The 15,110-nt window shown below is 43.2% G+C and overlaps 1 protein-coding gene across 1 annotated transcript in view; it reads left to right on the forward strand.

Annotated features, from left to right (window-relative positions):
- The window catches only part of spata20 (spermatogenesis associated 20), a 98,595-nt gene that overhangs the window by 2,375 nt on the left and 81,110 nt on the right, over positions 1-15,110 (forward strand). The window contains exons 2-11 of the mRNA XM_079577954.1: positions 368-490; positions 592-656; positions 725-879; positions 1,656-1,799; positions 2,218-2,419; positions 3,066-3,196; positions 5,203-5,307; positions 6,085-6,159; positions 11,394-11,606; positions 13,354-13,546. Of these exons, the coding sequence (XP_079434080.1) occupies positions 368-490; positions 592-656; positions 725-879; positions 1,656-1,799; positions 2,218-2,419; positions 3,066-3,196; positions 5,203-5,307; positions 6,085-6,159; positions 11,394-11,606; positions 13,354-13,546 (1,406 nt within the window). The remainder of the gene's footprint in view (positions 1-367; positions 491-591; positions 657-724; positions 880-1,655; positions 1,800-2,217; positions 2,420-3,065; positions 3,197-5,202; positions 5,308-6,084; positions 6,160-11,393; positions 11,607-13,353; positions 13,547-15,110) is intronic.

Consider the following 15,110-nt stretch of genomic DNA (forward strand, 5'->3'; position numbering starts at 1 on the left):
CTCAATGTCCTCCCCCTGGATGTTCAGCGGTGTGTGGTAGTATCTTCCTCCTGAAGTCGATCGCCATGCGCCTCAGGGGGTCATTTATCAAGGCAGGTGCTGAATAGCAAGTGCAAGCTGTAGAATAAAATATGCTTTATTGTTGGCACATTATACTGATCTTGCCTGTAATACAGTATTAGGACTCCAAATCTGATAAGACGAAGCTGTGTGAGTAAAAAATGCACAAATAACTTTTCCACTTTTGCATTTGCTAATCGTTGTGCACATGAGCAAACGTTTGGTGAATGACCCCGTAAATGTTGTGTATGTTTTGGGTGTTGGAAACTGTGGGGTTCATCCTGTCTGCCGGTCTGTGTGTTTGCAGCTGCGTGCCCTTCAGCATGGCCTCAGGAGGTGAGGAGCCCCCCACCCCGCACAGGCACACCAACAGACTGGCCCGGGAGAGGTCTCCATACTTGCTGCAGCACGCTCACAACCCCGTGGACTGGTGAGCGGATGGCGTTTTTGTCATCTGATTGGAAACAACATACAGGCATTTACTAAAGCCACATTTCCACTGATTACGAACAACACTGCTCATCTGTTCAGGTTTCCATGGGGACAAGAGGCCTTCGACAAAGCCAAAGCTGAAGACAAGCCCATCTTTCTATCAGGTGAGTTTTTGCCACTATAGCGTGACTGTATATTCTAATGATAAAGTGAGTTTCTCTCACTGCCACAGTGGGCTACTCCACGTGCCACTGGTGCCATGTGATGGAGAGAGAGTCGTTCGAAGATGAGGAGATCGGGCGCATTCTCAGTGACAACTTTGTTTGCATCAAAGTGGACCGAGAGGAGAGGCCGGACGTGGATAAAGTTTACATGACATTTGTGCAGGTACATATGTCATAGGTCAGTGTCCCGGTAGTGTCTGAGGAGAGGTCAGTGAAGGATTGTCTACAAATCATTCCTGCTTCAGTCTGAACCAGCACCACTGCGCATATGTGCATGTGTATGAGCGTGCACGTTTATGATGTCAACCCTTTGTAAAAGTCTACAGACAAGTTGTACATGTTTTGCACAAATCCCCTCTAAACAAATCTTTGTAACTAATATCAAAATAAAACCATACATTTAAACCTGGCTTTATCCATAATCTAGATTCCGTTGCTGAAAATATCGGCAATTTAGGACATTTTTGTGCATACAATTTCTTTAAAAAGGTTTTAACTTCTTAACTCCTGCCTGAACCGAGTGGATCTTTTTCCTCACATCATCAGATTTATTTTTTCCATCTTTTTTGTCACATTTTTGTCAATTTTTCGTCCATTTTTTGTTCATTTTTTGTCAATTTCTTGTGACATTTTTGCCACTTTTTCATCAATTTCACTTTTTTGTCAATGTTTTCTCACTTTTTTGTAACATTTCCATATTTTTTTTTCCGTCTCAGTTTTGTTGCTATTTTCACAGCTTTTTTCCAGAAGCTTTTGGACTGGGGGTAAAGCCAAACTGGAGAAAATGTGCTCGGTTCAAGTGGGGGGGGGGGTTAAAGTAGAAATGTACTAATACATATACAAGAGTCAGAGTATTGGTATTTCAAAAATAATTATCTTCAAAAATTGCTTCCAAAAGTTGTGGAGATAAAAGTGCCCTGTTTGTTATTGTGGACGTAGGCGACCAGCGGGGGCGGAGGCTGGCCGATGAGCGTGTGGCTGACCCCGGATCTGAAACCGTTCATCGGAGGAACATACTTCCCTCCCAGAGACCAGGCCAGACGACCAGGCATCAAGACTGTCCTCAGCAGAATCCTGGAGCAGGTCGGATACTGAGCGTGAAATAGTCCACCATCTCATGTTACTGTAAGGAATGTTCCATATCTGCTGTGTTTGGACGATTTCAACCTGGTTCATCCATCCCGACTACAGTATGTGGCTGCAGTGTACAGTGTTATAAGAAATCCACTAGGGGTCACTCTTTGATCATCAACAGGAAGCCGTATTATGTGTGCATTATTTCTTGTGCACTTTTATTTGCTCTCCTGAGAAATAAACAACATAATCAATAATTGAAAACAAAAACAAAACTGTTATCACAAGAAAATTAACGCTCAGTATTTTCCAAAATGCTAGTCTACTATTATTTGTATAGCTTTATTAATACATAATCTTTCTCCTGCAATAATTGAAAGAGGATTCTTTATGCTGATGGTATTTCCTCCTTATGTCGTCCCCCTAGTGGCAGAATAACCGCAGTGCGCTGGAGTCCAGTGGGCAGAGGATCGTCGCAGCTCTGAGACAGGGCACCGCCATCACAGCAGAGCCGGGGGCCGCCGTCCCGCTCGCCCCCGACGTGGCTAAGCGCTGTTTCCAGCAGCTCGTCCAGTCCTACGAGGAGGAGTACGGAGGATTCCGGGACGCACCCAAGTTCCCCAGCCCAGGTACAAATAACAAGGACCGCCATTACACTGGTCACTCGGTATTCAGGGTCAATGTAGCAATACTCCTAAATACTGAGTGTCTTTGTGATTTGATATTGTGACCATTCAATAACATTTTTAAGGTGAGACGCAGACATTTTGAGGAGCAGGTGCTCAACCAAGACAAAAGGGCAACATGTTCTCCCTGTGTCTGTGGGTTTTTTTTGTTGTTTTTTTTCACTTATAATTAGCTTATTCAAGATCCAAAATCACCTCTGTAAAACTTTGCTATATCAACACAATTAAAACTAAAACTAATTAATACATTTAAACTTTATTTAGACTTTGTCGCTTTGGCAATTTTGGCCATTTCATGCATGAAATGTCTTGAATATATAAAATATCAGAAAACTTGCAATCCATTTTTCCCTCATATTCATATCAGTAATGTTCTGCAAACGTTTCAAATTGATATCTCTAAATCAAATTTTCCCCCTTATTCACCTGCAGCGTCTCTCCTTAATTTGATTTCAGTTAATCTCGCAAATAGCGAATTGAATTATAAAAAAAAAATCTAATCTAATCACAATCTCATGGCTTTTCTATAAATAGTTGAGCTGTAGCTTTGTGTTGTAGTTGCTCCATCGTCACGTTGTTGTGTGTGCAGTGAACCTGATGTTCCTCCTGTCCTTCTACACTGTGAGCCGCTCCTCCTCAGAGGGGGCCGAGGCTCTGCAGATGGCCCTGCACACCCTCAGGATGATGGCTCTGGGGGGCATCCATGACCACGTGGCACAGGTGAGTTTTCTTGGTTTGAGTTTTTTGTTCATCCAAATGTATGCTTTCTTACAGGTTAAACTTGAACTTGCTATAGGGCAGACGTGTCAGACTCAAGGCCTGTGGATAAATTGTATTTAAGATGTTAGAACTACATTTCCCATAAGCCCCGGGGCTGATAACGGCGCTGTAGCGATGTGAATGCTGACAGGGAGGAGAAGACATGGCTTTTTACGAGGGCTTCCTGCTTCCTTTTTTTCAACAAAGAAATGGACAGAGGGACAGAGGCACTTCTGAAACGGGTGGGAGAGACTGACTGAACACGAGGAGTGAAACTGTCTTTGTTCAGCAGCTGTAAAGTTTACAGCCACATGACATTGCAAAGCGAACATTGGAACTTCCAAGTTCAAGCATCGTCTCTTATGAGATTCAGGAATATGAAAAGCGCTTTGAGTGATGAATATAAATGTGACCATTTTTACCATTTATTCTATCAATAAAGGCTTTGTCTGTTTCAGCCACTGACCAACCCTATGTTCACACCTTCTACCTATCAGCTGTTAGCTATAAGGCCTATGAACATGGCATCGGTTATTGTAACAATGCTTCTTGTTCTGTCCCTATCAAATAAACATAAATAACAAATGAGTTTGACACCTGTGGTGTAAGGGGTCAAAATATATCGAATCCTTACCAGCTGCAAAAGTCACAGCACAACTGTTTTACTTTTTAGAATTAGTGATCTTATCGATATAAATGAATCCATGCGCACTCTGCACTCTACAGCAGGGGTGTCGAACTCCTTTTGGGTCGAAATTCAGCCCCCACAGCGGGTCGTGGCCCGCATATATTGTGAAGGACTGTGGCCGAATAAATAACAACGGCTTACACTTATTGCACTTTATCAGCCTGTGTCATGCGTTTTTACATGTGCTACATAAAGTCATTATTCATTCACCCCACACGTGATGGCGGTAATTTACTATTGTAGCCACAGCTGCCTTGGGGCAAACTAACCATTTACCACGTGGCTATAACATGCTGTTTATGATGATCCTAATCTCTTATTATGTCACTGCCCTCTGCTGGACACGTGAGTGGAATTATTTCCTTTTTTATATTTAAGCTGCCCCCTAGTGGCTGGAGTGAACACTCTGGCTATTTGTTTAAAAATTCATAACTCAGAACAGGACTGGGCTGGAGACTTACGACATACTCAGAAATTCATGCTCTACCAAGGGCCACATTAAATCATCTCGGCCTTGTGTTTGACACATGCTCTAGGGACAAGTGCTGCAAATTAGCTTCTGCTATAAGCACCGGGATGCATACATCACACTTATGTTACAGTTTGTCTATGTTTTTGTATCTGTCCCAGATAAACCAAATAAATAAATACTTCCCACGTCTGCAGAGTTAGGCTCAAAGAGCAGAGAATTTTCTTAACCTGATCCAAAGGAGGTTTATCGCTCAGGTCAGCGATCCAGCTTCTCATAAAACACTCGTAAAGCAGGGTTAAACCCCAAGTGACCCTCTAATGCAGCTTTGACAAAAGGCTGCCTTCTGGGTCCAGCACACCCTGAAAAAGAGATTCCAACTCTCAGTGGGGACGGTCCTGTTTAAATAAAGTCTAATGAATGGTGTAGGACTCAGGGCAGATTCAGGAAGATGATCTAAAACCATAATTTAGGTGCCTACAAAGCGAAGAACCACTGAAGCAATCGGCTGCTTAAGTTCTGACATCCTGGCTACAAATGATGCTTTAACTGGAGTACTGTAGCGCTGTTAGTATAAATTCTCCATTTAAGGAAGTGCAGACTCAGATTTACAGCATGGAGATTCAGGTTCAACTCCACGTTTAGGTCTACACCGCTAATATTCTGTGTGGAAGTGTAGACATCTTAAAACCTCTTTATTCAAGCATTGTTATTGTTGAATTTGCTTTTTCAATCACATCTGCTTTTAATATTTCTATCATTGTTTCTTATCATAGCACTTTGTTGGTGTTCTCGCTCTTCTTGTGGCAGGGTTTCCACAGATACTCCACAGACTCGTCGTGGCACGTCCCTCACTTTGAGAAGATGCTGTACGACCAGGCCCAGCTGGCAGTGGCCTACATCACGGCCTCGCAGGTTTGCGGACACTCTCGCTCTCTAGGTGGAAAACGCTACATTTGTCTGTCAGCAAAAAGCCGCGCGATGAGGCAGAGCGCTGTATTACTGTAGAGGAGGGAGGTGCGAATGTCAACATTTAGTGTGAATTTGGATTATTACTTGGATTGGATTGCAATTGTAGTTTCAATGATATATCAATCAACTGCCCAGTCCTAATTTGCCACAGTAGAAATCTTTATTAAGTCACTCTCGTCATGTTGCCACTGATCCGTGCTCACCTTTGACTGGAGAATGAATGTGTGTAGATTAGTCCTGATCTCAGCAGAGGAGCATCTCATTTCTCAAAGCAGACTCGCATTATTCTGTGCAGCTGTTTCCATTTCTTCACATTTTAACCGCAGGTGTGCAGGTGTGCAGGTGTGAGTGCGGGCCAGCAGGGGGCAGAGACACCTCTCCAATCCAGAATTTACAAAGTATACCTGATGTAATTTTCACTTTTTTAAGTGTCCAAAGAATATCATTTGCACTGGTTTGTATTATTAAAAAGATAGAAATAAATCCAAGAGATAATGGTTTGAATAATAATAATTCCAGTTATTACCAGGCTACATCCTGTTTTTCCTCTGTGGCCGAGCACAGGTAATTAGGACACTGGCTCGGCCTTACTCCATCCTGGTCTTTAATGAGCCTGTGGGAGCCGCCTCAGCACTTCTGACAAAGTGCAGTTAATATTAGGCAGGCCGGCCTTTGTCTTTCCGGTTCCTGACACTGAGCAGGTGTGTGTGCCCCCCACAGGTGTCAGGAGAGACCTTCTTCGCCGATGTGGCCAAGGACATACTTCAGTACGTCTCCAGGGATCTCAGCGACAAGGTATAGTCAACCAAATGAAACTGTTTGACGGGATAAATGAAGTGAGTTGCTGGGAGAAGGGCTGCATAGGGATTGTAGCTCCAAAGCTCCCAAGCTACAGGTTGGAGACTTGTAATATGCTTCACATCCCTCTCAAAACAGTTTGTTTTGGGAAAAATGTTGAGAGAGGCCCATAGATATATAGGGTTAGGGAGACACACCCACAAGGAGCAGCCCAGAGGAGGGGAGAGAACACACAAGGTAAATGGCAGATTAGTTCTGTCCTCTTGCCTTTTCGCTGTTTTCAATCATTTAGAATGAAAGCTGGTTGTTGTTAGCAGTAGGAGTAAGCTAAGTTACCGGGTTAACCTGGCTGCAGTTTGCAACACGTTCCCAAACTCCTCTGTCGAGTGGGATGTATTGCAGCGATTTTCCCAATAGTTAATGAAAAGACTTTCCTCCAAACGTAAAAATATGATGATGAGCCATGATTTTCCAGTGTTGTAATCTGCAGACTGGAGTGGCCGCAGCAGATTTAACCTGTTCTCCCGGTGAGCATTAAGCACTTTTTTCTTCGTAATTCGTGGTAAATAAGCAAATTAAGTATTAATATAATACCATTTCCAACTGAAAAAGTGCTTGAAAGTTGCCTAAAGCTTGCAACAAGATGCAAATCTAGGAAAGAATCTTATTTTTTTTTTACCATTCACTAAAGGTGGTGAGTGAAGAGAGTAGAGGTGATGTGAACTCACGCACAGAGGGACAGGTCGTGGACATACAGGAGATTTGGCCACATTCTCTCGGAATCGGAATCTGCAAAACACTGCTTGTTTTATGAAAATCCACCTCAGATTTTTGTCAATAACCTGTTATAAAGATGGTAAGTAAGTACATACTTTATTTGTCATTGCACAAAAGTACACTGAAATAGATCAGGTGTTGGGTTAGTCCTGACCTGCTGCGCCGCTGTGGGCCAACCTGAGCAGCAGGTTTTTGGAGGTCGGGGGAAACAGGAGTGCTGCCTTCAGTCTCCTCTGAAGTGCCTCCTGGGTTTGTCCCTGTTTCAGAGCGTGGTGTCCTGCACTGGTCAGCTCCTCCACCTCCTCCTTCCTCTTCCTCCTGTGCAGCTACCTCCACCTCCTTTTGCTCCTTCTAACCTCTTGTAACTCCACCACTGTGCTGCAGGTGTGGAGTGCTATTGGTGCCTCTTCAGTGCTTCAGAAGAAAAAAAATCTATGAACTTGTAGCTAGCTGGTTGTTTACTTTGAAAAAATCTGTTTCCTTCATGGCCAGTAAGGACACTCTGCAGTCCCGGGTCCAAGATTGCATGTTCTCTCCATGTCAGCATAGGTTTCCCCCAGGAACTCCGGTTTCCCCTACCACTAAAAACATGTACAATACTCCACAGTCTCGCCTCCTCTCCGGTCCGGAAGTAAAACTCCCCTTGCTTTGAGACCGTATTGATTTGGAATAAAGTCTTTAACTCCGTAACTACGTCAGCCTGGGCTGAATCCAGCTCTGTGGTTATAAAGCGAGCGCAAAGTCAGACGCAGGTGAAAAAAGCACGTATGAGATCCATCTAGTTTAACTGCGAGTCTTCGTTCTAGAACTACATTACCCAGGATGCTCGGTAGTCCCATGATCTACTACGAGGCTTTTGATTGGTGGAGCTTCATGTTCCCACACGTATTTATTTATTGTAATGTAGACAACATATTATAAACAATTTATTAAAACATAATGCAGGCAGATAGTTGACGTTTTATCCACATCTAACACTGAGAGTAAGAAATAACGTCAATTTTTTCCCCCCAACGATCCAATTAAACAAACCACCGATCATTTTTATTCACATTAGCCTGATTCAGATTGTTTAATAGTGAAATAATATACAACTTTTGTCTGCAAAGTAAAAGAAACTGGCCGTGTTTGCTGAAAACCTGGTTGCCTTGACCAGCGGGCGCGATGTCGCAATGGTTCTTGGGATACGGAGTTTCTATTGTCAGGAAGTGAATTATGTGCACAGCCTTGTACCTTTGTCTTTTCTTCAACATTATGTCTTCTTTTTGGATTGAAATGAAACATTTTATGGTCACGAATTGCTATATAGCTGATTAGCTTTTGTGGTAAACTCTTAATATTTGAATTTTTGGAAAATCGACGGTCGTGTAGACAGGGATTTTTTGCTTCCGGACCGGAGCAACAGGACTGCAAGGGGCGGGACTGGGGAGCTCTATAGGCCAGAATGAATGCGAGTGTGTCAAACTAAACTAATTATCTGCATTATGGAAAACAATGCTTTGATCAACTGATTGTACCCTCTTTCTATTGCAGTTTGCGATATTATGGCTACTCCTGAGCACGTGTATGTGTACAGTCGACTCAATCTGGATTGTAAAATGTGCGATTCTAAGCACGATATTTATCAGAAAAATGACATTAACTCCATGCATGACTCATGCTGCATCCTGCCATGCCGCTACAGTCGTGGTGTTTATGCGCAGCCCCGGGGAAGCCTTATTAAGCCCCTGTGAATTGAGTAAGTCTATTAGCGCTCTTCTGTAATGACGGCCCGTTCTGCTGACAATGCATCGCGTGTCACTCCCCAGGGGACCGCCACACGTGCGCTCCTCACCAGGGCCCCCGCCTCAGTGATAAATGTCCTCTCCAGCCCCGTTTAAATGCACTTGTTCCAATCATTATGCATTCCAAGATGTATTATCCAATTAACATGTTGACGGATGAGGATGTAGCTTAGTCCAGGTTTAGACCCATCACCACTTCCTGAATCAGGTGAATGATATTAATGTAATTGTCGTTTAGCCACGCCAAGATGGTTTAGTGTCTCAAACTCCAGCGATCTCTGTTGAATGATTTTAGATTTCAGTTTAAGGCGAGACCCGGCAGGTGAAAGTATTGATTTTTCACGCAGTGGTCGAAGTGGAGATTTTTATCTATTTTCCTCCCTTTACATCTTAGTTTTCATGTCAGATATAAAAATGACAAAACTCACCCCCCATGATGTTTATTTTATGATGTTTTGTCTGCGAGGTGGGGGCAACCCGGAAGTAGCTGCTGCGCTGCGTAAAAAGTCTGTCTTTCCCGCTGGTTTTCATTCATAAATATTGACAGATTTGACATCCACGTGTCCTGCTAAGGGGCCCCGTGATGACGATTTCACCCAAATATGGTGTTTTTCCTCCTACGAGACGCTGGTGCGGAAAAGTCGGAGAACGGGCCGAGCATGCGCACTCGCTACAAAACTTCAGGGCTGGTTTTCTCTGAATGAGAGAAGCCGCACTCGGGCAGAGCCTGAGCCCTTATAGAAGCTCCCACAGACTCCAAACTTTACAGTCTTGGACTTAATAATATTTTGAAGGTTTTTTCAGAGGGATTTTTTAATATCTAATGCCTAGCCTGATTTATTCAGCTTTGAAACCAAAAAAACAGGCGGAATTTGAGTTTTTACAGATTTTTTCACAGATGATTAGTTTACTAACTAAACAAAATATCCAAAATCCCCTCTGAAAAAATCTTAGTTACAAATATGTCAAGAAAATAAAACCATACATTTTAATCTGGCTCAATTCATTATTTTGATTTCGTTGCCCAAAATATAGGCAATTTTGGCCATTTTAATGCTCAAAATGCCTTATTTTTATGTGAAAACATAAAATGACAGAAAAAATGTAATACATTTTTTTCTCATATTTATATCTGTAATGTTCAGCAAAAGTTTCAAATTGATATCTCTACATTTATTTTTTTTCCCTATTCACCTGTAGTGTCTCGCCTTAATAATGGAAAACGTCTTGATATGTCACATCTCGTTTGCAAGAGAGAGACCACTGAGTTTTTCACTCACTCACTGAAAGCTACTCTTAAGGCAGTTTCATGGTATCACTAGATATTCAAACCCCATGCGTTGGTACTGGAAGTAAAAAAGCTGGACCGGTGCGTCTCTAGACTAGTGGTTCTCAACTGGCGGGTCTTGACCAGTGTTGGGGGTAACGCGCTGAATGAGTTACTTTTGCATTTGCAGGTAATGTAGTAGTAGTTTCTTTTTCAGATCTGTAACGTGGTTAGTTTGGACCCTTAGTCCTTTATGTGGAGGAAAGTTGTCCAATGAATCTAAATCAGCTGTATAATGAATCTAAATGAGGTCCCCACAGAACAGCTGGAGGAGGTCTGCATGGATCGGGAAGTTTGGGCCTCTCTGCTCATATTGCTGGCTCCACGACCCGGCCCCGGTTAAAGCAGAAGAAGATGGATGGATGGATGGATGGATGGATGGATGGATGGATGGATGGATGGATGGATGGATGGATGGATGGATGGATGGATTGATGGATGGATGGATGTGAAAATGTTCATCCAGCATTTTAGTAGATTCAGGCTTTAAGTCGATCCGGAGCAACGCCGCATTTTAAAACATGTCAACAATGTTTTCCTTGAAATTTGACCTCAGCATTTCGAGTCTTCCCATAGCGTTAGTGCCTGTCCTGAGAGAGGAGGAGCAGGCGCTCGGACAGTCAAACTGAGAGGAGAAGTTTGATCTTTCTGCTTTTTTCTACATATGCTGCAACATACTGAGAATTATTTATGTGGGGTATGTTTCATTTATGTTGGAAGTAGACACATTTACTAATCCAAGTTAAAATAGTGAAAGTTTCTTATGCACTGATCCAACTTTTTTGCTTCTGATACCGATACTGATAATTTAGAGTCTTATCTTTTCTTGCAAACGAGATGTAACATAGGCAATTATGTCTATAAACATGAATTACTGTTATTTTCAACAGCATTTCGTAAACTAAAATACAAACACTTCCAGCAGTTGCTATTTTATTTAATTTTTTTAGGTGATGCAATTATAGTTTCTGTTCCAGCTTTGATTAGTTTCCGTTAAAGTTGGGAATGAGTTTGGACACAACGAACAATACAAATGTTTGCTCTGTCTTTTTTGTCTTTAAATTCTGGTTTAAGTCGAGGTTGTGGTTTAGTTTTTTGCAGACTGGAGGAGATACACTGCATAAATTTTCAGGTTTTCTTTATTATTTCTCAGGGAGAAACTGTGGGTGGGAACGACATACACAAGAAGAATAGAGGGCGTCCACATTGAGTTCATAGTTAATGAATCGGATGCAGTGTGATGCAAAGGAGTTGTTACATGTTTGCTCCAGCTCATGCCAGAATCAAGCTTTAAGAGCGTAGCCCTCTCTCACAGTAGTGTTGTAACGTTGTGTCTTCCTCAGTCCGGAGGCTTCTACAGTGCAGAGGACGCCGACTCCGTCCCGGCCTCAGGGGGCCCAGAGAAGCGCGAGGGTGCCTTCTGCGTGTGGACCGCCTCCGAGGTGCGGGAGCTGCTGCCCGACATGGTGGAGGGCGCCACCGGATCCGCGTCACTGGCGGACATCTTCATGCACCACTATGGGGTCAAAGAGCAGGGGAACGTGGCCCCTGAACAGGTAGGTCAGCAGAATATAAAACGGGTGTTTCTTGGATATTTCTGAGGTTTTGTGGTCAATGTAGAACCGAGATGTGGACAATTCAGCAGGAGTTTCTATTACAGGATATTTTTCAAAACCTCAATATGACGTTTTGATGTTTTTCAAATGATTACTTATGATAGCTGTAGCAAGTAGTAATCAAGAGTTTTACACCTTTGTTTTTGAATGAAGGCTGCAGTTTGTCTCATTTTCCACAAAATCTTCTGTTAGTGCGTGGTGATACGGCACCAGACTGCATTTTACACTGTTAAGTTTCACATAGCTTTTCTCAAACCAAAATATATCCAAATAATTGATCCTTTGATAACTCTCTATCCATCCTATTCCTTCAGACAGGGCCTCCTTAAGTTATCCGGTGGCCCAGGAGCTGGAATAATGTTTCACAACATGATGAAATATTGTGTTATAATGAGTATTAAAGCTTAACCTCTTAACCCCCACCTAAACCGAGTGCATTTTCTCCAGTTTAGCTTTTCCCAAATCTCAAAGCTTACAGCCTACAGGCCAGTGTAACGGCCCATTTGAAAGCTACGACCTAATGTACTGTGTTGTTGTCACTTATGACGTTTTATGTTCTTTTTTTGTCACATTTTTGTCGCTCTTTTGTCATGTTTTTGTCACTTTTTTGTTGCGGTTTCATCCTTGTTTTCATCTCATTTTTGTCACATTTTTTGTGGCTTTTTTTTTTTTTTTTTCAAGAAGCCTTTAGGGTTTGGTAAAGCCAAGAAAATGTGCTCAATTCAGGCGGGGGTTAAGAGGTTAAAAGGCCTAGTAAAACAAACTGCACAGCTTCATGTAAACGACACTAACTAAAACCAAACAAATACTTCTCTCACTAATAACAACACAGTTCCTTTTTACTACAGTGATCAATGAACTGAACCTTAAACCTATTCATCGGCCCATAAACGCATCTACACTACAGCCTGATGCTTTCCCCAAAGCCCTCACAGTGCCCTTACATGTCCAGGTTTGGTCTCAAAAGCCTCTCACTCAGTACGTTTAGATGTGAAGTCTAATCCGACTAGACTAAAGATTCAACTCCGTTTTAACCAGTAAAATCTGTCAAACCAGTCTTGTCCCAGTCTACATGACGGCCACCGATCTGGATGTCATTTGGAAGCTGCAGAGAAGCGGCGCAACTCGCGGCCAGCAGGGGGATGATGGCTATGCCCACTAGGCTGCCATGGGCCAAACAGTTAGCCCCAATTAGCCAAAGGTGCTTTGAGACCTTTCAGACCAGACTGCTGTTAACTGGGATGACCTACGGATCTTTAATCACTAGAAAATACTCTGCCTGACTAAAAAACAAACAAACTGTCCTTTACCTGGATGCAGCTAACTGTTCTGTACTGGTGTCGCTGGAGTTGGTCAGGTCTAGTTTCAGGCTGCAGGGTCTCCCCTAGTGTTTACACGTGGGTAGCAGTTAATGAGAGTTGTGTAATAAAGTATACATTCAATAAGAATAAGATTCATCATGCAGCTCTAATAGTTCCCTTTAAACTGACAGCGTTTCAGTCCCTCCAGTGAAATCCCGCCCGCTTCATTAACAGTGTGATGTGCTAAACAACCCGCTTCAGTGTTTAAAGCCGTGTGAAGCGCTCTCATTAAGTGGCTAATATGACAGCTGTTGTAGTCAGCAGGACGCCCGTCCCCTGTCCCCCCCCGCCGTCCTCATGTCTCCTGCTGGTTTGCGTCTCCGCAGGACCCCCACGGGGAGCTGCGCGGACAGAATGTGCTGATCGTGCGCTACTCGCCGGAGCTCACCGCCGCACACTTTGGCGTCAGCGTCAAAAGGCTCAGCGAGCTGCTGGCCACGGCTCGGGCCAAGATGGCGGAGGTGAGGAAGAGCCGGCCGCGCCCACACCTGGACACGAAGATGCTGGCCTCCTGGAACGGTAAGTCAGAGGACCATTCGGAATCACTGCCGGGTCGCTGCAGAGTTCTGCGTCAACTTTCTGATAACTTTTGGATGTTGTGGACTTCTCTCAGGCTTTGAATCATTCAGTATGTGTTGATAGAGTTTTCTTGTTGTGGCAGTGACCTAATATATTTGAAGTTATTTCCATAAAACAGGCTTTAAAGCTTGTGTTGTGGGTAGTTCCTGGCCCAGCATCACTCAGCCCTGCTCTCCTGTGGCTCTGCTCTTACATAAGGACTGTTGGATGGAGCTCATCGTGTGCTGTAGTCGTCCTCTGTACTGTGCCACACTGTTTTATCTTCAGAGTATGCAAAGGGAGCGCCCATGTCCTCTGGGGGGATTACATTCTCAGAGTGGGAAAATAATTTGTAAAGAATGTACCATCGGCACAGTTCCACAGTTTACATTGCTTTTTTTTTATTCAGCTGTAGAACATTCTGATTTTGTTTTCTATGTTGCTTTGCATTGTTCGCCCAGGTGCACATTGGTTCAGATTGGAGTGGAAAAAAAGGATCTGACAACCCTTTTTGTCAGGGGTAGAGATCAGTAAAGCATTTGGCCACATTGTGCTGCACTATTGCATCCATTCCACTTCAGTGAAATGCCTTTTCCTCTGTCGTTTCAGAACAGGACTTTGAAGCCTATTTTTACAACACTGTTTGCCCATCTTGTTGTCTTAGATGTAGCTAACAACAATGGAAAAGCCTCGTGGGACTATCTACAAAGGGTAAGGCGAGGCTGCGCCAAATTGAGAAGTTCCCAATTCTACCTTCATCCCTCTAATGAGGAACCCCTTCTATTAATCACCTGTCCTCCGCAGTGGCACTTTGAAGAGCCGCCCGTGCGCTCTCCAGCCTTTGATTGCCACTTGAAAGCGGATCGGAGGGGACAAGGGAGTAGGGAAGGAGGGCCCAACTAGGACAAGGGAAAGTTCAAAGTCGAGGAGGCTGGGATTGGGGGACCCTTACAAGAAAGAGGAGGCCGTCTCTTATTTATGTCGGAGTGACTTTCGAGAGCAACAGCCATGTTCCGCTTATGGAGCCGTCCTGAAAACAACCTGGAAGTTGTGGCTCCTTCTCAAGAGCTTAACCTCTTAACCCCCACTTGAACCCAACTTATTTTTTCTAGTTTGGCTTTATCCAAATCGAAAAGCTTCTTGAAAAGAAATAGCAACAAAAACAAGGATGAAGATGCAACAAAAGAGCGACCAAAAGGTGACGAAAAAGCAATGGAAAAGGCAACAAATGAGCAATGAAGCAATGAAAATGTGGCATAAATGTGATGACGTTTGGAAAAAGATCCATTGAGATGAGGTATGTAGGTCTTAGCTTTCAAATGAGACGTTACACTGGCCTATAGTAGCAACAAACGATTATTTTGGCAATCGATGAATCTACCGCTTATTTTTACGATTAATCGCTTGTTGGCTGTGAATGCTGGGTGAAAATTTAATTTTTAAAATGTTTAAAAACTTTTTAAACATTTTAAAAATTCCATTTTCTGGAATAATACTATGATCCAAAAACACTCACTTTTTAATA

The sequence above is a fragment of the Gobius niger genome (assembly GCF_951799975.1).
Source record: "Gobius niger genome assembly, chromosome: 19".
In the NCBI taxonomy this organism is placed as follows: Eukaryota; Metazoa; Chordata; class Actinopteri; order Gobiiformes; family Gobiidae; genus Gobius; species Gobius niger.